We start from the raw sequence: 26,331 nt of genomic DNA on the forward strand, positions 1-26,331 counted from the left end.
TACCTATTATAATGCTTAAATAAATTATTACATATTACCAAAATATAGAAAAGAAATATGTCTCTCCTTGAATAGATATTTCAACAAAAATACCTATAATAGTACTAAAAATGAATTATTATTTTTGTGAATGAAATATGTGACTAATGTCATAAGGAGAGGAAAGTTAAATTGAACTTTTACCAAGTGAATTTAAAATTTAGTATGTTAATATACGAGATATGACCTAGTGGTCTATATTTGCCTTTTACAAATATAGATACGAGTTTATTATCTTTAGAGATTAAGATAGTCATTTTTCTTTAAAAGCTTGTAGCTTTTTCTAAACGATACTAGTAGAAGCGTTCAACCAAAGTTTCAAGCTCCTTCAACCAAACAAGACTTTTTATTGGGTAGGAGTTTTTTCTTAAAAACTTAAAGCTATAAGCTCCTAAAAGCTTCATGCCAAACATACCTATAGTGGTATGATATTTGGTAATTTAAAGTTTTTGGTGTTTTGAATTACACGACCATATGAGGTTTCTACATAGTTATGTAAGGTCCAAACATTCTAAATCTTTGTACGTGATTGACATGTTGTCAAAATAAAGGATCACTAAACCATCACTTAATAAAAATTAAGTGACTACAATTTAAATCTGGAACGGAATGTTGACTTAGTCAACGATGCAAAACAAAGTGTAAACTTTAACAACTTAATCTCTTTTACGTATGGTGAGAAAGAAGCTACAGTTTATATAAACCAAAACTGCACGTGGCATTATAGCATAGTGACATCTTGGGGTAGGATAAGGCTTTAGGACCATTAGGTCCTGGGTTCGATTCCTAAAGGGGTTTTTTTCCTAGATTTATTGGGTTTTCCTCCTGAATTGGTGTGTATGCATTATAGCCTAGTGGAGATGGATATGATCGGGTGGTTCCGCTGGTGGCACGATAGTACTCCAGTGGTCCGTCAGTGATCCTAATTTGCCGTTAAAAAAAATATAAACCAAAACTAGTTGATTTGTTTAAAACATCAATAAATGCGATTTCATGTATTAAAAATCATTAACCACTTGGTAAATGTTTATCTTGAAACTTATTATTAGAAGTGAGGTTTTGAATCAAACTATGGTGAAAATGATGCTCGACCCAATTTTATATTATGAACAATCTAAAAACGATGCAGATGATGTTTAGAAGTTGTTAGAAGTGTCTCATTTCATAGGCTAAAAACGATGCAATGATGTTTAGAAGTTGTTAGAAGTGTCTCATATAGTTAGCCGAGTTTATGCATATGGTTGAAATTGATGGTAATGGATCAAAAACAAACTAAAAAAATGTTATGTGAGTAAAGGGTGTAGAAAAAAACCAAGTTATGGGTTAGACTTGCTTAGTAATGATATTGATGAGAACTGAAAATTTTGTAAAGTGATAAAATGATCAATTCTAATCAATATTATCCTTTATTTTTGTGAACGGCTAATCAATATTATCCTATCCTATGCATGATCTTGACCCAATGTTCAATAATGATCAATGTTATTTTATTATATAAAGAGTAAAATGCACGGATAGTCTATGTGGTTTGGTAAAATTTCACCCTTAGTCCTCAACTTTTGGAAATTACAACCGTGCTCCTTGTGGTTTGACAGTTTGTTACTCGGATAGTCCCTGGAGTGGATGAGGGTTAGTTTTCTCCGTTAAGTCCATGTGAAATCACAAAATTACCCTTAATGATATAATACAAAAAAATGTAGAAATTATACTTCATCTTCGACCTCTATCCACCACCATCACCCTCCACCCACCATCGACAGCCTCCTCAAACCTGCACCATCACCGCCACCACCATCACCCTCCACCCACCACCGACAGCCTCCTCAAACCTGCACCATCACCGCCACCACCCTCTACCATTTAAGACTAAACAGTGTACAACTTTTTCAGCCTAAAATCTGCAACTGAAACAACTTTTTCAGCCTAAAACAGTAAACAACATAGGTTTACCTTGTCACCGGAAATTTTATCTGAACCACCACCTCCACCATGGCTACCAACCTCCACCCTGAAACAACTGGCCATATCTACCAACCTCCACCTTGAAACCCACCACCGTTGCACCACCTCCAACCTAAACCCTCCACCGTCGCACCACCTTCAACCTAAACCCACCATCGCCTTCACTCGACCACCAGAACCACCACCTCGTTCTTCTCCGTCATCTCCTTCATCTTCACCTGCAAACACCCTCACCACCACCACATTCATCTGCAAACACCCTCACCACCATCGCATTCATTCGACCACCACAACCAACGCTTTCACTCGCCCACCACAACCATCGTATCAAACCCCTAAATTTAAACCCACATCAAAGTAATTCCAATCGTTGTAATTCAAAATCAAAGTATCAAACCCCAAAATTCAAACCCAAAATTGAAGCCCTAAAACCCCCCATATTCAAACTTGGTTTCAGATCTCGACAAACCGGTGGTGCAGGGTTGCTATAGTTGTGTTGGTAGTGGTGTTGACTTCGGCAGAGCTGCTGATTGTCGGATTTGAAGCAGGCGGTCGTGGTGGTGTGGGGTAGGTGGTGGCTGGTGGTGTTGTGGGGGTGGGTGGTGGCAGGTAGTGGTGCTGGTGGCGGCAGGTGGTGATGGGGGTTTGCCAGAGAGAGAGAGAGAGAGAGCCATGGTGGAAAAAAATCTGGTCTATGTTTATATATATGTGTGTATGTGAATTATATTTTATATTTTAATAAAAGCAAGGGTAATTTTGTAATTTCACATGGACTTAACGGAGAAAACTAAACCCCATCCACTCTAGGGACTATCCGAGTAACAAACTGTCAAATCACAGGGAGCACGGGTGTAATTTTCAAAAGTTGGGGACTAAGGGTGAAATTTTACCAAACCACATGGACTATCCGCGCATTTTACTCTTATATAAATGATGCATTTAAACACTCGATCATACAAGTATATGTGAGAGTCTTTTTGAATCGTGTTTAACTTATCTAAACAGAATTGTTAGTTTATTACTGTGTTTATTGTTGATGCAACAAATAATAGACCAAGGATGGTAGCTGGGCTGGTTAGGCAAAAGGGTTGAAGGGTTCAACCTTGCCTAACGCAGGTCGCGGGGTCCCCCCACGTTTGCAAGACGTGGAAGGAGGTTCACTAGTTTGTTCTTGTTGTTTGCTATGGATCATCTTCTGAAATGTGTTCAGATTTGGATGAAGGAGCAAACAGAATGTATGTGTTGGAAGTGAAAGAAAGTATCTTGCAAGAAGCAAGTACTGATGATGTATGGCCAGAGATTTCGGGAAATCAAGACTGGCCTGGAATGTCTCCGGAAGTAAATGAAGTGTCACATATATAGGAGAAGGCATCTCCCAAAGAGTGATGCATTTGACTAGTGACCCTGCTTGCAGTGAGGGGCTTACCCTTTCGGGGGCTAAAGCCTTTTGACCCCTGGATAATAGAGTGTGCTCTGCAGACCTGCATTGTTTTTGCGGCTGGTGGGTTGGTGAAGTGATTTCGAGGATGTGACTATTTACTGTTCTCACACTGCTTTACTTCACCTCATCGATTTTTCAACCTTCGAACCCTTTAGCCCTTTGAGCACTCAAGTATTTTAGTCATTTTATTTTGTCTTGAGCTACCCCCGTCATCAGCCCCCCAAGTCAGAGGTTCACCTTTGAGACCAGTCAAGTTGATACTTGTTTAATTTCCTCCATGGTTTCTACACTTGGGGTCTGGAAGGACCGGTTTTTCTGGGTGTCAGAGGAGATTGTTCCTTTCAAACTTGTTTGGAGACACCCAGATGCCGTTCTGAACGAACCGGAGCCTGTTTCCTCTGACATAAACACTCGTTTTTTAGAAACTCTTAGGGAGTGCCCTTCGAGGCTTCGCCCCTTCCCTGAGCATTTGTTGGTGTTATTGGGTATAAGTAAATTGTGGGAAAAGGCCAACCGGGATCCGGTGCTTATTAGAGATGGGAAGGGTATGCGTTTATTCTTTTCTTGCTCTTTTTACTCCTTTGTTCGTTGTTTGCTTATGTGCTTTTTTATTTGTGTTGCAGTTATGTCTGCTCTTGATTTCATTAAAAGCGATGATACCTCTGATGTTGGCTTTGATGATGTTGCTACTACTCCCGGTGAGAATGTGGTTGTTAAGGGTTCTGATTATAGGTTTGAGGGTTCTGGGTATGTGAATGTTCCGAATGTCAAAGGCTTTACCAAGACAACTGCTTCCAAAGGTTCCACTCGTCACTCTCAACGCCATCTGAAAGGTGTTGAGCAGCCTTCTGGTTCAGAGCCTATCGATGTTAGTGATGATATTGAGGTATCAACGGATCAAGCTATGGATGTTGACAAGGGTAAGGAGAAGGAGTTGATTGTTTCAAGCAAGAAGAAGAAATTGATCAAGAAAGGTGCCACTCCTGCTATTCAAGGTTCGTCGGTCAAAAGCGTTGAGAGCTTCGAAGTTTCAGAGGGTCAAGACATTTATGTGCCTAACTGGGGGGTTAAGGTTGGTGATAATTTTAAGGATCCAGCTGTTTGTGCCGAAGCTCTGGCTCATTTTGCTCCTCCCGGCGTTCGAAGCGCCATATCTGAGATGGAAGCTGATCATCTTATTTCTAGGATGATGCTCAGTTCTTGCAACCTTTCTGCCTTTTTGGCTGAAGGTGTCACTCGTTTCGCTAAAGGGATGCAAGAATATGAAGAAGCTTCCAAGAAAAAGGATAAGATGAAAGCTTCAATTGCCGCGATGAAGAAGGAGATATCTTGTTTTGCTGAGAAGGAGGAAGCATGGTCGAAGAAGGTTGATGATTTGTCTAAGCAGCATGAGATTGAAATGAGTGATTTTAAGAAGAGCTTTGAGGCTGATCGAGAGAAGCTGAAGGCAAGCAAGGAAGCTTTGTTTGTTCAACAAAGGGCTTTTGATGCGGAGAATGAGGGTTTAAAGGCTGCAGTTGCTCGAACCACCAGTGATAATCAATGGTTGATTGAGCATGGCTCAACAGGTTGTTACCTACCTTCTCCACTCCAAGGAGTTTAATTCCGCACTTGGCGAGGTTTACACAAAATTACTTAACTTGGGGAAACATCAGGGCCTCATCGCCGAGTACAAGCTTCATGAGTCTGGACATCCTTTGGAGAAGTCTCCTTTATTTCGCCCTGAGGCTTCCTAAGTTTTCAAGGGCTCGGTGGAACAGATGGAGAGGCTGACCTACCCTTATATCCATCAAGTTTCCACTTGTTTTGGTAAGCCTCTCACTGTTTTGCAGGATTTGAAACCCGAAGGCCTTAATGAAAAAGTATGCTCTGAAGTCTTGGATTCTGTTTCGAGGAAGAGGTCCTATTCTGGGGATAGTGATGACACCCCTTCAGGCGAACCAGATGCTTCGATGGATGCAAGCTTGGAGGCTTCAGCAGTGGGTGGTGATGGTGGTGCAAAGGCGAAGAAGCTGAAGAAAGCAAAGAAAGCTAAGGGCGAAGGTTCCGGGGTCTCCAAGCCTTCTGCCGATGCTTAATTGATATTCGTAGCTTTCTTAGCACTTAAAAACAATTTATGGTTTATGATGTTATCTTTAAACGATATTAGGTTTTTAGGAACCTTTAAGGTTCCTGTTGGTTGTGTTAGGCCTGTGTGGCCATTTGAACAATATCTTTAACTTTCGAGTCTTGATTTAACTTGCTTTTGAATGGTTGAAAGTCCTTCAGGGCTTTCTTGGTTATGAAAATTATGCTTAACTTTTTTCTGTGTTGTGTTCTTATACCTGTGCTTATTTTATTAAGGTAGCTTGGTTGGTTGTAAGCTTTTAAGCCTTTTGGCTATCCATAGATAGATTGAAGCCTTTGAGGTTTCGAGCTGTTATCTCGCGGGCTTGAAGTCTTGAAGACTTCCTGGTGTTTTGGTTTGATTTTGTTTGTGTTTCTTAGGATTTTTGTTCAGGCTACATTATTTTTATGACTTTGTCTTTGTTGAGTTTGCATTGTCCTTATGTTTTTTATACCTTAAAGGGTTCAGTGCTGCAGTCACTTAGCCTTGGTATTTTTAACAAGAAGGCATAGCACCTATCCTATTTATTTTCTTGTTTTTGTAAGCCTGTTTGTGGATTATTTTTCAAAGGCTTAAGGAACATTTGGTGTAGGCTATCCAAACCTGTCTATGAGACTTTTTGTTATTGCTAATAAGTCTCATGGAGTTGTATTGATCTAGGAACTCACCCCTTATATAGGTCCATTCAACCCTTGAACCTATTGAGCGATGTGGCCTGGGAGCTCAACCTCTTACATGGCCCTTGCCATGGAGTTTCTTGCTAGGTTCTCAACCTGTTTTTAGGATAGAAAGACAAATTTGATAAAAACAACTTCATTCATTCAAGAGATATTTTTACAAAAGGTTTTCATAGTTCAACTCTTGAAATACAACTTTGCAAAATACAAACCAATCTTTCCAGTTTAGACATGAAACCTTTTCAAGGTTTTTCCATTCCAGTGCCGTGGAAGCCTTTTACCTTCTGGGTCAGCTAGCTTGTAGGATCCACTCTTGTGTGCTTCAAGGATGGTGTATGGACCCTCCCATTTTGGGCCAAGCTTTCCCTGATTTTCTTTCTTACTAGCTTCATTGTTTCTAAGGACCAGGTCCCCTGGCTTGAAACATTCATTCTTGACTCTCTTGTTGTAATAGGCTTCCATTCGTTGCTTGTACTTGGCTTCTTGGATTACGGCTTGATCTCGCGCTTCTTCTAGGAGCTGTAAGTTCAACATGGTCTCTTTTTGGTTTGTTTCGGGATCCATGTTGACAACTCGTTGTGTTACAACTCCTACCTCGGCTGGGATCACAGCATCACACTTTCTTAATTGCTCAGCGGTGTCACGATGCATTGAGGGCCAGAAATACCCAAGGTTCATGAGTTTTGCAACCACCGACCTAGCTCCAAAATGGGCTCCGCATATGCCTTCGTGGATTTCTTTGATCAAATATTGACTTTGCTCAGGACCAACACATCTTAGCAAGGGGGCAAGGTAACCCTTTTTGTAAAGAGTTTCTCCTTGTAACACGTACTGCCTTGCCTTGATTTTAACCCTTTCAGCTTCTACTTGATCATTGGGTAGTTCACCATTTTTAAGGAACTTCTTGATTGGAGTCATCCAATTTGGATCTTCATCAGTGACTACGTCTTGGATTTCCAATTCATCAATTGATGGAGCTTTTAACACTTCTACTAACACCTTCTTTGTTAGGTGAGCAAAAGTAAGAGAAGCAAGCTTGCTTAAGGCATCTGCCTTCTTGTTTTAGGACCTTGGAATCTGCTTGATTGTACACATTTGGAAGGTGTTCATCAATTCTTTGGATTTTTCTTTGTATCTTCTCATGTTGGGTTCTTTAGCGACATAGCTATCGTTTACTTGGCTTGAGACCAGTAATGAATCAGTGAACACTTCAAGCTTCTGGACCTTCATCTCTTTGGCCAGTCTTAAACCGGCGATCAGTGCCTCATATTCAACCTCGTTATTGGTGGTCTGAAAGTCAAAACGGAGAGTATATGTGAATTCCAACCCTTCTGGGTTGATCAAAATGAGTCCGGCCCCTGATCCTTCAACGCTTGAAGCCCCGTCAGTAAAGAGCTTCCAGGCTTCAAGGTCAGAGGGTTCAGAGGTTGCAGTGTTCACTTCAGAGATGGTTTGCTTAGGGACTTCTATAATGAAATCAGCCAAGACTTGGGCCTTGATGGCCTTTCTAGGAACATAGGTGATGTTATGTTCACCTAGTTCTATGGCTCATTTGGCTAATCGTCCCGAGTTTTCGGTTTTTCAAGCACACTCCTGATAGGTTGGTCTGTGACCACTTGTATAGGGTGTGCTTGGAAATACCTTCGAAGCCTCCTAGCAGTTTGAACTAGGGCTAGGGCAAGTTTTTCCAGGGGATGATATTTGGTTTCAGCTAATTTTAGAGTTTTGCTGAAGAAATAGACGGGTACCTGGATTTTTTCTCGCTCAATGGTGAGGACCGCGCTTATTGCTTCTTCGGCAACTTAGAGGTAGACTGAAATCAATTCGCCCGTTTCTAAGGCTGCCATGTCAGGTAGGGAAGCTAGGTGCTGTTTCATTTGGTTAAAGGCTTCATCAGAGTCTTCAGTCCATTTGAAGTCCTTCTTATCAGTGCAACCTTTGAGCGTTTTGAAAAAGGGGAGAGACCTTTCCGCTAACTTTGAGGTAAAACGCTTCAAGGCAGCAAGCTTCCCATTCAAGCTTTCAACCTCCTTCTTAGTCTTTGGTGGTTTGGCTTTAAGAACAGCTTTCACCATATTTGGGTTAGCCTTGATGCTTTGTTTTCCAACAATATGGCCCAAGAACTTTCCTTCCTCGAACCCAAATGAGCATTTTTCAGGGTTAAGTTTCATGTTAACCTTTCTTAGGTTCTTGAAAGTTTCTTGAATGTCATCGAGCATATGATGTTCCGTCTTGCTTTTGGTCACCAAGTCATCAACATATGCTTCCATGTTTTTACCGATTTGGCTTGCAAAGGCTTTGTCCACTAGACGTTGGTAGGTTGCTCCGGCATTTTTGAGGCCAAAAGGCATCTTTTGGTAACAAAAGATTCCCTTATCGGTGTGAATGCCGTCTTTTCCTCATCTTCTTCTTTCATGAGTATTTGATGATACCCTTTGTAAGCATCTAGAAAGCATTTCAAAGGATAGCCGGTGAGGGAGTCAACCTTGAGATCAATTTCTGGTAATGGATAGCAATCCTTGGGACAAGCTTTGTTGAGATCCTTGAAATCTATGCACATCCTCCAAGAGTTGCCTGGCTTCTTGACCATAACTGGGTTTGCAACCCATGACTGGTACTTGACCTCTCGGAGAATGCCGACTGACACAAGCTTCTCAACTTCCTGGCATGCGGCCAAACTTCTCTCTGGTGCCAAACTTCTTTTCTTTTGAACCACGGGCTTGACATCCGGTGGTATTCTTAACTCGTGCTCGGCAATGTTCCGAGGGATTCCTGTCATATCCTCCGGACACCAAGCAAAGACATCGCTGTAGTGTGTTAGCAACTTTTCGAGATATGAGAGGGTTTCTGGTGAAAGGCTTGGGTTGACCCTTTTTCTTTGCTCAGGGTACTTAGGATTTATGATTAGCCTTTGCTTGTCTTCTTCGCTTTTGGAATTTTCACCTTCAACCATGTAGGCTTCCTGGGAAGGTTGAAGGGTTGCTATTCCCCTTTCGGTGGGAAATTTGACAGTGCCATGGCCGATGGACACAACCATGTAAAACGCACACTGTCCTGGCCTCCCAATGATCACGTCATAGTTTGATGGAATATTGATAACCACAAAGGTAAGTGGTTGAGTTCTTTCTTTTTGGCCTTCGCTGAAACGAACATTAAGCGTCAGTTGCCCTAAAGGCTTAAGGGGTATATCGGCAATACCTTTTATGGAAGTTCCAGAGGGGTGAAGCCTTGAACGCTCTTCATTGCTCAGGCGGTTGAAGAACTTCTTGAACATGATTTCAGTAGCTGCCCCAGTGTCTATGTATGCCCTACTTGTTTGTAATGTTCCCACAGTTGCTTCTACTACGAGGGGATTCTAAAGAGGGTCTTTCTTCGTCGGGGGAAAACAAACACACTGAAGCTCCCAAGCTTCCAACCGTTGTCTCTTCTGTGGAACCCTTCCATCAAAATCCACCATATTGACTTCCTTGCCTTTCCTTTCAGCCATTTTGTCCCTTACTCCTTTTACCAAGTGAGCAAGTTCCCCGGACTTGACAGCCTCCTCAATTCTTTTCTTAAGTTGGAAGCAATCATTGGTGTAGTGGCCCTTTTCTTCATGGAATTCACAATATTGTGTGGAGTTCTCGTTTTTCTGCTTTTGGGGAAAGGCCTAGGAGGCCGAAAGTTTTGTTTGATTTCTTCTGTTGCTAGGATCTCTTGAGGAGTTTTGGTGAGAGGTGTGAAACTCATGCCTTTTTCTCTGCTAGAAGGGTTGCGACCTTCAGACCTTCGATAGTCTGAACCCCTTTGGCGTCTGTCATAGGAGTTAAAGTTTCCTCTCTTTCTGGCCGGGCTGCTACCTCACCAGCTGTTTCCTCTTTTTCTTTGTTCTTTGATATCTACTGCCTCTTCCCCTCGAATGTGGGCCTCAGCCCTTTCGAGAGCTTCTTCCAAGGTCTTGGGGAGAGATTTGTTAAAATCCATTGTGAGGTATTTAGATGTGATGGCATTCATAAAACCGGCCACCCTCATTTTCTCATCTGCTCCCACATAGGTTAGACCTTCCATCTTGTACCTTTCTATGAATTCTCGGAGGGTTTCATCATCTCTTTGCTTGATCTGGAAGATCACTGTAGCATCTTTGACATACCGCATTTGTTGGGAGAAATTGGCTAGGAACCCCTTGCTAAGATCGTCGAAGTTTCGAATGCTTCGAGCAGGTAAGTCATTAAACCAGATTCTTGCTGATCCCACAAGGGTTTGCATGAACATCAAGCAACATTCAGCGTTTGACCATTTCTCGATTCTTGCGGCACCGTAAAGATCTGAAGATGGTCTTTAGAATCTTCCGTCCCATCATATGTTCTGATGTGGGCCGGCATCTTGATTTTTGTCTGGAAGTCATAGTCGGCTATCTGCTGTGAAAAGCATGAAAGGTTACTTGGTTTATAAGGCTTGGCCAAATCTTCTTCAACCCTTGCACCCACATTGTTGTTACCATTGTTGTTCCCTTGAGTGGCTAGCACTTGATTAATGAAGTGTTGCCACAGGAAGCTGGCCATCATCTGGGTCATCATCTGAGGCATGAGGTTGAAGCCTTGAAGGCTTCCGGGTGCAACAGAACAGTTAACTCCCAAGGGAGTGCTCATAACGGCGCTTCGTGCTAAAGGGAGTACCGACAAGGCTTGTTCCCATGAAGTTGTCGTTGAAGGTGGAAGACTTGTTACTGGAGACTGCAGGAGCTGGTCAAGGGTCAGCTCATGGCCCAGTGGAGCACCACTTGGAGCAGGCTGGGACGAGAAGAGAGGGTACACAGTAGGGTTTGGCCTCGCGGACAGATACGGGTTAGAATTTGGAGGATTGTTGGGTCCTGCCTCATCCCTGGATGTAAAAGGAGGAATAGGAGGTCTAGGAGACAATGTTGGTTCAGGTTCATCATAGTCCAGACGGATCCTTACTCCCTTGTCCCTTTCTCTACTCACATATTGGTTAAGGAGAGACCTTAACTCAAGAAAATTGTTGGCGACCCCTTCAGGGGTAAGTTCGATATGCGACGGGGCACTAGTGACACCAACGTTAGGGGAAGGGACCCCTGATCTGGACGGAGTAGGTGTGCTGAAAGTTAGGAACTCAGGAGTACCTCCCGGTGTCGAGAAAGAAGCAGGTGTAGTTGCATGGGCTTGACTAGCACCTGGAGTAGAAGTGTTAGGAACTTGATTCACTTCTCCGGGAGATCCACTTTCTGACATGGCAATTTCAGGAGAATGGAGCTACACTACTAGGTCTTTTTTGGAGAAAAATAGTGGCGTAGCCCCACGGTGGGCGCCAACTTGTTGATGCAACAAATAATAGACCAAGGATGGTAGCTGGGCTGGTTAGGTAAAAGGGTTTAAGGGTTCAACCTTGCCTAACGCAGGTCGCGGGGTCCCCCCACGTTTGCAAGACGTGGAAGGAGGTTCACTAGTTTGTTCTTGTTGCTTGCTATGGATCCTCTTCTGAAATGTGTTCAGATTTGGATGAAGGAGCAAACAGAATGTATGTGTTGGAAGTGAAAGAAAGTATCTTGCAAGAAGCAAGTACTGATGATGTATGGCCAGAGATTTCGGGAAATCAAGACTGTGCCGGAATGTCTCCGGAAGTAAATGACGTGTCACATATATAGGAGAAGGCATCTCCCAAAGAGGGATGCATTTGACTAGTGACCCTGCTTGCAGTGAGGGGCTTACCCTTTCGGGGGTTAAAGCCTTTTGACCCCTGGATAATAGAGTGTGCTTTGCAGACCTGCATTGCTTTTGCGGCTGGTGGGTTGGTGAAGTGATTTCGAGGATGTGACTATTTACTGTTCTCACACTGCTTTACTTCACCTCATCGATTTTTCAACCTTCGAACCCTTTAGCCCTTTGAGCACTCAAGTATTTTAGTCATTTTATTTTGTCTTGAGCTACCCCCGTCGTCATTTATTATTATCATAATCTACAACTAATGTTGTTATTTTCATATTTAAACTATTGATTCACTAAACGAGAACACGAAAGTTGGATAATGAACTTCTTATAAAACACATAACAAAGTCATAGATTGGAATCTTTTTATTAAAAAATATGGTGTATAATTAGTTTAATTCAAAGTGGTTACTAATTATAAAATTAAAAAATTTGGTTTAGAAATAGGTGTAAAAAGCCGAGGGTAACAAAGTTTATATAAACAGGTCAAATGAGTTGACAATTGTGATTGAAGTTATAAACGGATCATAAGATGTGCTAAAGTAGTTTATTATATAACAACTAAATTAATCTAATCTAGACACGGAGTTATACTCTAGACTCTCTAAAACTTGACTAAACTACTAACCGGCAAGTGAACCGATCAACTCTAGAAAAGTAAAGTAAGTCCGGAAATCGAACCCACTAGACTCTTCAAATTACGAAATTAGACTCACTAAACTTTTTGACTGGCACGACTAATTGTTTTTATGTTTTAAGGGGGAAGTTTCTAAAACACTAAAATTGCAATTAAATATAATATACTAGCTAGACAAGCGAACTAAAGACGCAAATTGGACTTTAAAGTGTTACTCAGATGATGGTGAAACAACTACCTAGACTGAAATCCTAAGCAACTCGGAATGGATTTCTATTGCTGTAACTAACCTATGGAACCGGGATCTTGGAATACTAAACTCACTAAGTAACTAAACAGGATCCCCAACACTTCTCAAGAAGACACGTATGGGAACCTAGCGAGATGTTAAAATACCGCTTTTATATGGATATCCTAGCGGATTTCCAATTATGTTAACTAAGTACTCTAATATGACAATTACCCTCACGGTGCAACAATCTAAGGTAAATATGGTAAATTAGTTTGACTCGGTTAGCAAGAACTGCAAGGTTAACTAAATGGTCTTTTCTCAAAGATCCTAACTTTAGTGATTGAACAACCTAGACAAACCAATAATCCCTCACCTTACAGATGTTAAGATTAGCAAACAACCTAGACCTACTCGATTCACGGGTGTATTGGCCAATTAACCGCAAAGAATATGAACACTAATGAAAATAATCTAACACGAACCTATTACATAAAAGACATTCATGAAGATACGTACGGAAACGATAACATGAAATCAAACAAGTTAAGATAGTCAAACACACCAAAAATAGTTTTACCAAGTTCTTTACTTCGTTAACAAACCATATAAAATAGTCACGAACAATAAAAATCCAAACTTTGTCAATTATTCATCCTAATCTAGGTAGTATAAAGAAATTAGCCAACAATCGTCATGAAAACAAGAACAAGAATCAAGTAAGAAGTACAAAACATGATCGAAATCAAAGAAACTAGTAGAACGAGGAAACCCAGATGATATTCACGAGCCGACTTGATCCCCGACCTTCGAATCTTCAACTGATGCTTGAAAACCTTCAACTTTTTCTCCAGGTTCTCCAAATTTCGTCCAAAGTGCTCCTAGATTCATAGGCTTATGATTTTCCTAAGTTAATGATACTTTTATACTTATCCCCAGCTCAAAACCCATCTGATTGACGTATCTTTCTGCGAAAAGGGCTCCCCGCGTCGCGTGGGGAGCATGTGGGTGTTGTTACGCGCAACGCGATGCTATCATTCTATTGCCAACCAATTACATCTCCTCGCGTCGCACGGGGAGAAGGCCTTCCTTGAATGCACAACGCGACGCTATGATTTTTCTCGTTTTATGTTCCAGTTCAACTCTCGTACTCCTGAACTCGATCCGGTGCTCGATTTTTGACAAATATGACTCGTTTTCGACCTTCTGGGCTATTTTCACTCCTGAGTCCTGGAAATCACAATTCAATCATTAGTACGCATATTCTAACTAAAAACGAATCTAAAAGTAATAAAAATTGTACAAACTGTACACGGAAAACAGACGTATTTTGCAATACATCATTGACATTTTTCAAGTGAATTGTAATCAAATTTTAAACAAGTTAATTAGAGCATATGTTGATATTATATATATATATATATATATATATATATATATATATATATATATATATATATATATATATATATATATATATATATATATCGGGAAGGATTAGATAGAAAACCCTAAGTATTTGAGAAAACTTTGGAAACCCAATATCATCCATTGATTGTGTTTCATCTAATTAGATCAATGGCTATCATATTTTTGGGTAAATATTAAATCGAAATTAGTTCTTATAGTACATAAAGTACAAGTGGAGGGGCAATTTAGGTATTGGAAAAGAGTTTTTTGGGGGCTTTGGAATACACAGAGTACTGCACAATGCAGTACATGTCTAATCAAAATAGAAAATTTCCATTTATCAATATCTTCTAACTCACCTTATATATCATCCAAAACAAATTCATCTTCAAACCTATCTATGAGTCCCACTTTCTTTTTCTGATAATACCCAGGTTGAGTAGGATCACCATCTTGCATAAAAACACCACATCCGGGACAAACAAGCCCTAAAGCTTTGTCATCGTCTCTTCCCTCACTGAAAAGTGGTTGCTTTTATATCTTTATCTTGAACTTTTACCTGAATTATTGATTGTTTGTGTTGTTGATGAGCTAGAGTTTAGTGATGATGTAATATATGGGTTTTTGTTCTTGATGGGTTCATTGTTTAACTCAAATGCTTAAGGAAGATGAAGGGGTCGAGTAAAAGGTAAGTTGTTGTAATCAATTTCGAGTTCAATGTAGTTGTAATATTTGATTAGGGTTATAGTTCTTGTGTAATCGTCCCTGTAAAAGGGGGTTTTGGCTGCGAATATGGAAACTGGTTTTGTCTTGCTTTTTACAATATAGGAAGAGAAGAAATAAATTAGGGCAAAAAAGTACCAGACGACATAGTGTTGTTGTTATATCCAATGATAGGAACACGGATTGTGCCCAGGAAGGACCTTCAAAGCATCAACGTGGATTTGGGCCAACACAAAGAGCGTTGGGTAATTATTGATGTGTAATTGAGTCGTGAAGACAATTAAAGGTTATGGATGTATGTTTTATTTTTTTGTATCTTTTCCTTTTTTTTTGGTATTACACATATATAGTATTTGTATTCTTTTTGTCAAGTTATAACTATGATGAAAAGTACGGATGTGTAGACTACGATTGAATCTGCTCGGGCTGGTAATTATGAAAAGGGCTTTTTTTTGCTTGGTAATTACTTGGTTTTCGTTTTGGGTTTATGTAATCACTTGGTTTTCGTTTCATATTTAAGCGGTTTGTTTTGATGGAGACGTCAAAAGAACATCTACAAGCCCAAATGGATTGCTCAATGGACAATGATTGACCCTTGAATAGGTCACGTTGTATCGGGGGAGAGTTGTTAGTACATGTATTACATGTGTTAGTGGTGCACGCATCAGCAGAAACACCAAAGCTGTAAACTAACATGTGTTGATATATAAACATGTGTTACGCCCCTTTTCGAACGATATATAACGTGTGTTAACATGTGATCATGCAGAAACACCAAGCTGTAAACTGACATGTGTTGATACATAACATGTGTTAAGCGGCTGTTATAATTTTTTTGTAACCTGACATGTCATTTATTGTATACAGGCAGGTTACTATACAAAACCCCGTTTAGCAGATATGACATGTGTTGAGTGATGTGTGTGAGGTGTTATATAATTTAGATGTATATTTAAGCCCTTTTTACACTTTTAGCCAAGTTTTAAATTTATATAACACGATATTCACTAACACTAAACACACATATGGGCAAGTGCACCCATCGTGGACGTAGTATAGTGTTGGTAAGATACCGAGGTCGTCCAAGGACACAAGAGCTTTTAGTACCGGTTTATCCTCAACGTCTAATCAAATCAAAAAGTTGGAAAAGATTTTTAAACTAAGAAAATAAAAACTAACTAAATGCTGAAAAATAAAAATAAAATAAAAACAGATAGACAAGATGAATCACTTGGATCCGACTCGTGTATTAGTATAACCTTTGATTATTTTCGCACTTTTGCACTTATTTAAGAGATTATCTTAGTTATTGTAGTAGGCCCGGCCCCTCTTTTGAAGGCGACGTTACCCTCAACCCAGTAGTTTGAGTCAGCAAGGATACAATCCTAAAGGGTTGGATTATTGGAAGATAATGAATTAAGTTATTAATGCAAATTGTGGTAGGCCCCGCTTTTGGTGGTGACGTTACCCTCGGCTAAGTAGTCTGAGTCAGCAGGGATACAGTCCTAAATAGCCGGGTTATAGTATTAATAGTAGTTAACTTATGAGGGGGTCAAAGAGTTTGGATCCCCGCCATCCAATACCTATGGGTATTGAAGGAGATCCTACTAAATTTGACCCAGGTCCCTTGCAGGACCTCTAAACGCTGAACAAGGGCAAGACCCTTACCAAACCGTTCCCTTAACCCCCGACCAGGTAGCCAACATACCTCCATATAGACCGTTGAGATATGAATGGTGAAAATCTTTTATTTTATATAGACAGTAAAATAATGCCAAGACACCACGGACAAACGATAAGGAAAGATCACCTTCAACATAAGCAACTAGTTATTAAAGTCATTAATACAAAACCAAATAAAAAGTGCAAAAGATTAAAAATAAAAAGTATTATATTAACACTTGTCTTCACCAAGTGATGTAAGAGACTTAGGCAAACATGGCCTTGATTGTCAAGAACTCTTACGATCAATCTTGGATCCCGAGACGACTCACACACTCTACGATGGACAATGGATGATGGTGGTGGATGATGGTGTTATGGTGGTGGTGGGTGGTGGATGAAGTGTGAGAGAGGTGGTGTGCCAAGGGATGAGTTGAAATGAAACCAAGCACTCCTATTTATAGGCTGAACAGAAGGCTGGGCACGACCCCGTGTCCGCTGGACACGCCCCCGTGCCCGTCTGACACTCTCTCTCTTCATTAATTGTAATTCGCAATTACAATTAATGCGCCTGCTGTACTTTCGCCACGCCCCCGTGCTCACTGGACACGGCCCCGTGGTGGGCAATAGAAGCTTCTATAGGTTTGTCTTTTCTGCTGCTTCTTGGGCACGGCCCCGTGCTGGCTGAGCACGGGGCGTGTTCAGTCTTCTGTTTTCTCTTCTCTGCTTGGGAGGATGCCGTTGAGGGTTCGGGCAATCCACTTTTGTTCCTTTTCTTGTATTTATGTTAGAATTAGCTCTCTTTTTGCTTCTTTTGTGAATTTGAGCTCATTTCATCCTGAAAATACAAAAGGAAGACAAAAACACTCTTTTTTCCAACATTAGTACTCAAAAAGGGTTAGTTTTATGCCTTATTTGATGTAATTTATATGTTGCATTTTACACACATCAAATACCCCCACACTTGAACTTTTGCTTGTCCTCAAGCAAAACTCTTTAAATATGAGGCTTACACTCCCAAATGGAATGGGTAGAAGAGAAGGTTTTTGGCTTGTCATAGAGTGTCGGGAATCCAAGATCTTTTTGGGTTTTATTTTTATTTATTTACAATCCTATTCGTTATGATTTATTTAGAACGTTTCATAAGAGAAATTACTTATTTAGGCTTAGCATGCCTTTTTAAAATTTCATTTATATACAAGTTCACATACCTCACGGGAGAAATCACTCAACACTCAGCCGAAGGTGTAATTTTTTAGTGAATCACTCGAGAGCGGCATGGAACTTATTCCTACCATAAGCTTGCCAAGCAATCAATCCTCCTCCTTTTTAACTATATACCTTTGTAAATATCAAGAGGAATTTTTTGGGTGAAGGGTTAGGCTTGGGCTAAAGGTGGGTGGTTGGGTTAGTGGTTAGAAAAAAGGGCGAAAAGCGTAAAAAGCGTCGGTTTTCGTAAAACACTTTGTTTTTAGTGACTTTTTATTTTGAAGTATTTCTCCAAACAAGCTTTTGTTTTCATAGCTTTGTTTGTTTTTAACTTCATCATTCAATTTTTTTTTTTTGATCACAAAAAAAAAATGAGCTTACGAAAAACCGAGCTTGTTACTAAAATAAAGGGTGAAAATAAAAAGGGTTTTTGGTGGGTAAAAAGGGTTTTAGGGTAAAGAAATGAAAGGTTTAGGCTCAAAGGGGTTAACTAGGGGGATTTTGGGTAGGTGGTAAAAAAATGAAAAATAATGGTGTAGAAAGAAAAATGGTTAGTCCTAATGCCTCCATCATTTACTTACTTGGGTTTAAGTTGGTAAGGACCGGGAATGAATCGTCGTGGCAAGTTCTAGAGTTGTAAGAACCAAGCGGCTATTTCACACAAGAAACGAAAAATGAGCATTTAGTCTAAAGATGTGAATTTGTATGCTCAATAAAGGCTCAAAACTCACTTTTGTGGGAATGGGTTTTTATGTGATCGAGCATATATAATCAAATTTTAACTAAGTTTGTTATGCCGTTTCATAATTTTCTTATGTTGGTTCTTGTTATCACGACGCTCTCGGTTGTAAAATTTGTAAAAATATAACCTTATTAATCTTAGGATTCCTAACTTAAACTTTAGACAAGTAAAAAAAATGAAAATTTTTTGAAAAAATTTGGGGTGTTTAGTGGTTCCAATAGAGTTTTGTGTAAGGCTTGTTGTTAGGACTTGCAAAATTTCGAGGTGTTAGCTTCCCCCCCCCCACACTTAAATTACACATTGTCCTCAATGTGTCCCAAAAATAAATTTTTAGGTTGATTGGATGTGTAATGTGGTGTTAAAAAGCAAAGATTTATGTTACTGGCAGTCTGGGCACGGCCCCGTGTCCGCTGGACACGACCCCGTGGTGAACTGCCAGTAACGAAAACTTACAGAAGGTGAACACGGGGGCGTGTTGGGTAGACACGGCCCCGTGTCTGGCAAAAATTTTGCAGGACAGTAACCAAACAGCAGGTCTGGGAGTTGAACACGGGGGCGTGTCGGCTGGACACGTCCCCGTGTGGACAGTCTGTAAGCCTGAAAAACAGGTTTCTTCCCCCGGTTTCTCCATTTTGGGCCTATAAGTGCTAAGGTTTAGCACTCCAAGCCTTGGTTTGTACCTGTTTCATCACTTAATACCACACCAAGCAACATAAACATCCTACATTACCATAGTTAATTGTCTTCAAGCATAAAGTAAAAGAAAAATAGAACGGAAATTAAAAGTAGTCAAGGAAAGTAAATTGTTCAACATTTGGCACGCAGGCCATAAATTGTTCGATAGAAAAGGGTACTTAAACCTGTGGGCTCACCATAACCCGCTCCTTGTTCCTTCAAACCTCCTACTCCATGTCTTCATCGCTATCCTCACCTCCATCCCCATGCCCCGCCATATACTCCCGGATGCTGCTGATGTCGTCTTGTATATCATTGATGTTGCGTTCAACAGCTCCAACCCGGTGGTATGTGTTGTTGGCGAGGTTGTAGGTGTTCCTGGTACACATGAGGTTTTCCTGCAAAAGATCATGTAAGCTTTGAAAGTTAGGAAAACCGCCTCCTTGTGAGGAGGATTGACCCGGATCGCCATGGGGTTGATATTGGTAGTGGGGAGGTGGTGCGTGAAGAACTAGGGCCTCCTGTGGATTCCATGCATAGCCTTGTGCTCTTTGGAAACTCACCGTCCCGTCTACCGCCTCATAAAGTAAGTTCATGGCTTGGCAAATATGGTAATCAACTTGTTCCGACCATGGACTTCTTTCAAATGACCTTGGAATGCTCGTGAAATGCTTGAAAAGACGGTACACCCATCCCCCAAAGAAGATAGGCGTTGGAGCGCGAGCAAGGCGATTGAGATGCATGTTTCGTAACAGGAGATATGGAACATCGAGAGGCTTTCGGTTGTGGATGCAATGAAGGACAACCAAATCTTTCAACCCAATAACGCCACTACTGTCGTGACGCTGGTTTAGCGAGTAGGTGAGGAGCCTGTGAATGTAGCGGTATAGCGGGTCCCTCAGTTTGGTACTCTTGGTGCTGCTAGGGTTGTAGATTCCTTCACCGATTTGGGCCCATGCGGCTTGACGTTCATTCTCATCCAAGTCTCGTAATCCCCCGGTGTTTTCCTCATTTCCCGATTCTTCTTCACCGTACAGTCCTATTATAGCTCCAAACTGTGCCATGGAGATCGAGTACTTTGTTCCGCAACACCGAAATACGACCCCTTCATTGTCAAACGGGTCACACCTCGAATTGAAAGTGAAAGTACTGTAAAACTCCATGGTGCATTGATGCACCGACCGAAGCCGAGTGTTCAATGCAACTGCTAGTGGCCCTATCACGATGTTGTTGAATCGGTCTAGCTGGTTCACCATGGTTAACAGGTCTGTGCATGCTCGCCTAGGGTACTCCTCGGGTCTTGTTTGAAGTATTTCATATCTTGCCCTAGCATCGAGTTCGCTTGCATTGAACCTTGTGAACTTTGCCATCTGAAAGAATACACCAACAGTTAGTACGAAACAAAGAAATTCTTAAAGAAACTGCAAACAGTAGGCTGGACACGGCCCCGTGTTCAGCTGGCACGGCCCTGCGTCCAGGCGTCTGTAACCCAAAAACTTCATTTTTCGTCCCGGTTTAAGAAAACCTGAAAATTTTTAGCCAAGTAGTTGTGGTTTCCCCCGAAAATGAAACCCTAAGTGTCGTTTTTTTCCAAAACAAACCGTTTACCCTTCCAATTTCATCTTTTTCGGTTCAAAAACAAGGGTTTGAGGTTTTAGTCAGAAATCGGACGAATCTACCAACAATACCTGTATATTTACTCCCTACTACACTAATCTAAACTACTACTAACAGATTGCATCAAAAATTTGAAGTTCGATTCGGATGAACTTGAAAAACCCTAGATTTTTCCCCAAATTTTTGATGTTTAACTACATGCAAGTAACTAATCTAACTACTAATGATGATAGAATCATACCTTGATGTTGTTAAACGTGGGAGTGACGTCGAAAATCTGTGGAAAATCGCCTGGAACCAGAGCGTTTTCGGCAAAACGGGGCGTGTGGAATGAGGTAACTGTTATGAAAAGAGGGTTTTATCCCGACAGTTGCCTCGACACGGCCCCGTGTCCAGCGGACACGGCCTCGTGCCGAGCAAAAATCAAAAAAATTTTTTTTTTTGTGCTCGTGTGCATGCCCCTTTTTCCGAAAATTGGTTAGAAGACTTACCGGTTCTTGATGTATACTCACTCGTTCGTAACATGTCGGGTATGATATGGATGCTTTTCATTCGTCAACCATTTGAAGCGAGATCTCCTCTTCTTCATCCTCAATGGATCCTCGGTAGGGTTTCAGCCGTTGGCCATTGACTTTAAATGGTATCCCATTTCGAGCTTTAATTTCTACTGCACCGTGAGGAAAAACATGGGTGACGGAAGAAGGTCCTGACCACCTAGATTTTAGTTTTTCAGGAAATAATCGAAGTCGTGAATTAAACAATAGAACTTGATCTCCTACCCGAAATTCATTAGACTTAATGTATTTATCATGTAAAATTTTCATTCTTTCTTTATAAATTTCGGAGTTAGAATATGCATAGTTCCTTAATTCGTCTAATTCGTTCATTTGACAAAATCGATTTTTCCCGGCAGTTTCTAAGTCTAAGTTTACATTTTTTATTGCCCAGTAGGCTCGGTGAGCTATTTCTACTGGCAAGTGACAGCTTTTTCCATAGACGAGCTTATATGGGGTTGTGCCTATAGTGGTTTTATAAGCAGTTCGAAAGGCCCATAAAGCATCGTCTAATTTGTCGGCCCATTCCTTTTTATTTAGTCCTACGGTTTTTTCAAGTATTCGTTTTAAACCTCGGTTAGTCACTTCGGCTTGCCCATTTGTTTGAGGGTGATACGCCGTTGAGACCCGGTGATAGACCCCATACCTTGTCAATATTTTTTCGAGTTGATGATTGCAAAAATGGGTACCTCTATCACTGATCAAAGCTTTTGGTGTCCCAAAACGAGAAAATAATTTTTTCAGAAATTTTACCACTACTCTTCCATCATTTGTTGGAAGAGCTTCGGCCTCCGCCCATTTAGACAAATAATCGACTGCCACAAGTATATATTTGTTTCCTTTTGACGGTGGGAAAGGTCCCATAAAATCGAGTCCCCACACATCAAAAATTTCACAAACGAGAATGCCGTTTTGAGGCATTTCGTTTTTGGAAGAAATATTACCTGATCTTTGGCAAGCATCACATGTCTTTACAAGGTTTTGCGCATCCTTGTAAATGGTTGGCCAATAAAATCCTGAATCAAATACCTTTCGTGCGGTACTAGCGGCACCATGATGTCCTCCGTATGGACCTTCGTGATAGTGACGGAGAATTCTTCGTGCTTCATTACCATGGACGCACCTTCGGATGAGCTGGTCGGCACACATTTTGAAAAGATAAGGGTCTTCCCAAAAGTAATGCTTTACATCAGCAAAGAATTTCTTTCTTTGGTGATGCGGCCATCCTTTGGTGACTATACCGCTAGCTAGATAATTAGCATAGTCGGCATACCATGGTTCTTGTCTACTCTCCATCATCTCCAAGGACTCTGTGGGAAATTTTTCGTTGATTTGCTCATCCCTGGTCGCTTCCAAAGCTGGGTCTTCTAGGCGTGAAATATGATCTGCAGCAGTGTTTTCTGCTCCTCTTTTGTCCTTGATTTCGATGTCGAATTCTTGGAGGAGTAGAATCCATCTGATCAAACGGGGTTTTGCGTCTTGTTTCTTGAAGAGGTACCTGATAGCTGCATGGTCTGTATAGACTACAGTTTTAGAAAGAACAAGGTAAGAACGGAATTTATCAAAAGCAAACACCATGGCTAGTAATTCTTTTTCTGTAGTTGTGTAATTTTCTTGTGCATCGTTAAGCGTTTTACTAGCATAATAAATTGGGTGGAAATGCTTCTCTTTTCTTTGTCCCAAGACTGCTCCAACGGCAAAGTCACTTGCATCACACATGATTTCGAAAGGAAAATTCCAATCAGGCGCTATCATGATAGGTGCATTGACTAGCATTTCCTTGAGGGTTAGAAATGCTTGATTGCATTCCTTGTCAAAGATGAAAGGTGCATCTTTTTCAAGTAATTTCGTTAGAGGTCTCGAAATTTTTGAAAAGTCCTTGATAAACCTTCTATAAAATCCGGCATGCCCTAAGAAACTTCTGATTGCTCTAACGGAGGATGGTGGAGGTAATCGAGAAATAGTTTCTATTTTTGCTCGATCGACTTCCATTCCTTCGCTTGAGATTTTGTGACCGAGTACTATTCCCTCCATTACCATGAAATGGCATTTTTCCCAGTTAAGGGCGAGGTTAGTTTCCTCACATCGGGATAGCATTCGTTCAAGATTATCGAGGCATTGGTCATATGAGTCTCCAAAGATAGAAAAGTCGTCCATGAAGACTTCCATTGTCTTTTCTATCATATCATGGAAAATGGCTACCATACAACGTTGGAATGTTGCAGGTGCATTACATAGACCGAATGGCATGCGTCGATAGGCGAAAGTTCCGTAGGGGCATGTGAAAGTTGTTTTCTCTTGGTCTTCTGGTGCTATCGGTATTTGAAAGTAACCTGAAAAACCATCTAAGAAACAATAAAATTTATGACCGGATAATCGTTCTAACATTTGATCAATGAAGGGCAAAGGAAAGTGGTCTTTCCTTGTTGCTTTATTTAATCGTCTATAGTCTATACAAACTCTCCATCCTGTGACGGTCCTTGTTGGTATTAGTTCATTTTTCTCATTAGTTATTACCGTCATACCTCCTTTCTTTGGGACTACTTGGACGGGACTCACCCACGGACTATCGGAGATAGGATAGATTAGTCCAGCGTCAAGTAGCTTGATGACTTCATTTTTAACCACTTCTTGTACATTGGGATTTACTCTTCGTTGTGGTTGAATTACTGTTTTGTAGTCATCATTCATTAAAATATTGTGCGTGCACATGGAAGGACTTATTCCTTTAATATCTACAAGCTTCCAAGCGATCGCGTTTTTGTGTTTTCTAAGAAGATTAACTAATTTCTCTTTTTCTTTGTTACTTAATTTAGAAGAAATAATTACAGGTAAACTACCATCTTTGTCTAGAAAAGCATATTCCAAACCTTTAGGAAGTTCTTTGAGCTCAATGGGTGGGTCTTTAGAAGACACCTTATTTTGTGGCTCATCTAGATCAAGAACTTTAAAGGTTTGTTCTATGGCGATTTCTTCTTCAACAAAGTGGTCATCTTCTTTAGTTGTATCGGGTGGTTCAGCTTCATCTTCAGTTAGGGGGTCATTATTGCCAAAAGGATATTTCATTTGTCACACCCCTAATTTCCACGTGTCACCGGTGGGCCCGGTGGGGGATTATCGTGACGTAGTTGATACCGTCATAGTCAAACAACACAAATTATAATGCACAGCGGAAGCAAAGATAGATTTATTTCAACTTAATATTATTGTAATATCCAAGTATCACAAAATGTCGAAATAACATCCACAGGCAGAATCAAACGAAAAAGGAACTTCATTTCAACAGACTTCATGCATCCTAAGCTTGCGAGACTTCTATGGATGCTTAAGGAGTGACCAGCCTATTACGCGTAGTACCTGCACTTAGTCTTTTTGGAAAATACGTCAGTTTACACTGGTAAATACAATTTAACTGACTCATTTTGAAAATGTTTAAAAATTGATTTAAATGCACGTGGCATAAAACTTTTTATAACTTGGGATAATTATTTGCTTAATAATCTTGTAAAAGAATTACATGTTCATTCTGCGTTCAGTAGCCCGGGTTCGTTCCGGGTTAAGGATTAATAGACACACCACTTAATATAATTCCGCCGCGAGACTTCTCTCGTACCGACGATTATACATGTTATACAGCGCTACGGGTGTACGCCTACACCCGAGTGCTAAGGTCGTGGCCATTCTTTGAATGATGCCAAGGATATCCGGGACATGGTCATTAAGCCCCCAAAGGCGTTAAACAAACAAAACAGCATTTTCAAACGGGTTCATTTGACTGCACATAACCAAGACCGGTTATGGTCAATTTCCCGACCAAGCGGTATTTTATATACCGTACCCCAAGCCCGTATAGGGAAAATAAGTTAAACGTATTTACCTGAGCAAAGTATAACCAAATATAACGAGTGCAAGTAGCTTTTACTGGGCTCCTAGATCTGGAAATTAAGGTTTTAATAACCTATTAGAATCCTAACGGGTCTTAAGCTTAGACCGGTTAGTTTTATATAAAGATTACGGTTTTAAACGCACAATAAGGCGAAGACCGTTTTAGAATGTGGTTTTTGCCCCCAACAAGTTTGCACACTTGTTTTATATGGGTATCATAATCACATTCTGGATTTTCAGACCAAAAAGATATGGTTTGACCCGTTTCGGCTAAAATGGCCAAACTAGCCACATAAGCCGATCCGAACGCGTATAATGCGTAACGAGTAACCATAGGAGTCAATTACAAGTTTCTGAAGTTAATATACTTAAAATATGTTGTGATATCAGAATGATACCTTCCATTATGCCCCAAATGATTTTTAAACCAAAACTATGCCTCATAAGGGCGTTTTGGTCATTTTATAAGGTGTAAAAGAGTTAAATTAATAACCTGAGTTACAGGTCTGATTACATTAGTAAATATATTTAATTTACTAAGTTATAACAGTAGGGTATCAAAATTTGTGAAATTTATTGGCTTTAACCTTACTATGCACCGTAGGGGCATTTTGGTAATTTCACAAGTGCCTAAAAGGTCAATTCTGGAATTCTGAGTTCAAAACGTTTGCCTACTGTTTAAAATATAAAAGTATACTAATTACATCAGTAGGTTCAAACCCTTATGCTAAATAAGGTCCTAGTGCACACTTATGTGTTAAAAATGCCTAAAAAGGCGATTTGGAGCCATTTCCGGGTTTTCTGTAAAAAAGCTGATATTTTTAATATTCCAGAAGGCTCAAAATAATATATTTATCATAACAATCAGTAGAAATTGGTTTGAGGTCAAAAGGTTTTGTAAAACTCATTTTATGGCTAAAAAGGGCAAAACCAGCATAAACCGAATGAACCTTAGAATACTAAGTTATGCTCAGCCTAAAAATAAATAAAAATCTTCAAAATTCCCAAAATATTATTTTATAACAGTGGGTAAAAAGTTTGGTATAAAAATTTGGGTTTT

General features: G+C 40.4%; 1 protein-coding gene across 1 annotated transcript; it reads right to left on the minus strand.

Annotated features, from left to right (window-relative positions):
* Window positions 1–10,066: 10,066 nt before the first annotated feature.
* LOC110876062 lies at window positions 10,067–10,471 on the minus strand. Its single transcript, XM_022124241.1, has one exon. The coding sequence runs from the start codon at window positions 10,469–10,471 to the stop codon at window positions 10,067–10,069; it is 405 nt and encodes a 134-aa protein (XP_021979933.1).
* Between the last annotated feature and the right edge of the window lie 15,860 nt (window positions 10,472–26,331).

The sequence above is a fragment of the Helianthus annuus genome, chromosome 9 (genome assembly GCF_002127325.2).
Source record: "Helianthus annuus cultivar XRQ/B chromosome 9, HanXRQr2.0-SUNRISE, whole genome shotgun sequence".
Lineage (NCBI taxonomy): Eukaryota > Viridiplantae > Streptophyta > Magnoliopsida > Asterales > Asteraceae > Helianthus > Helianthus annuus.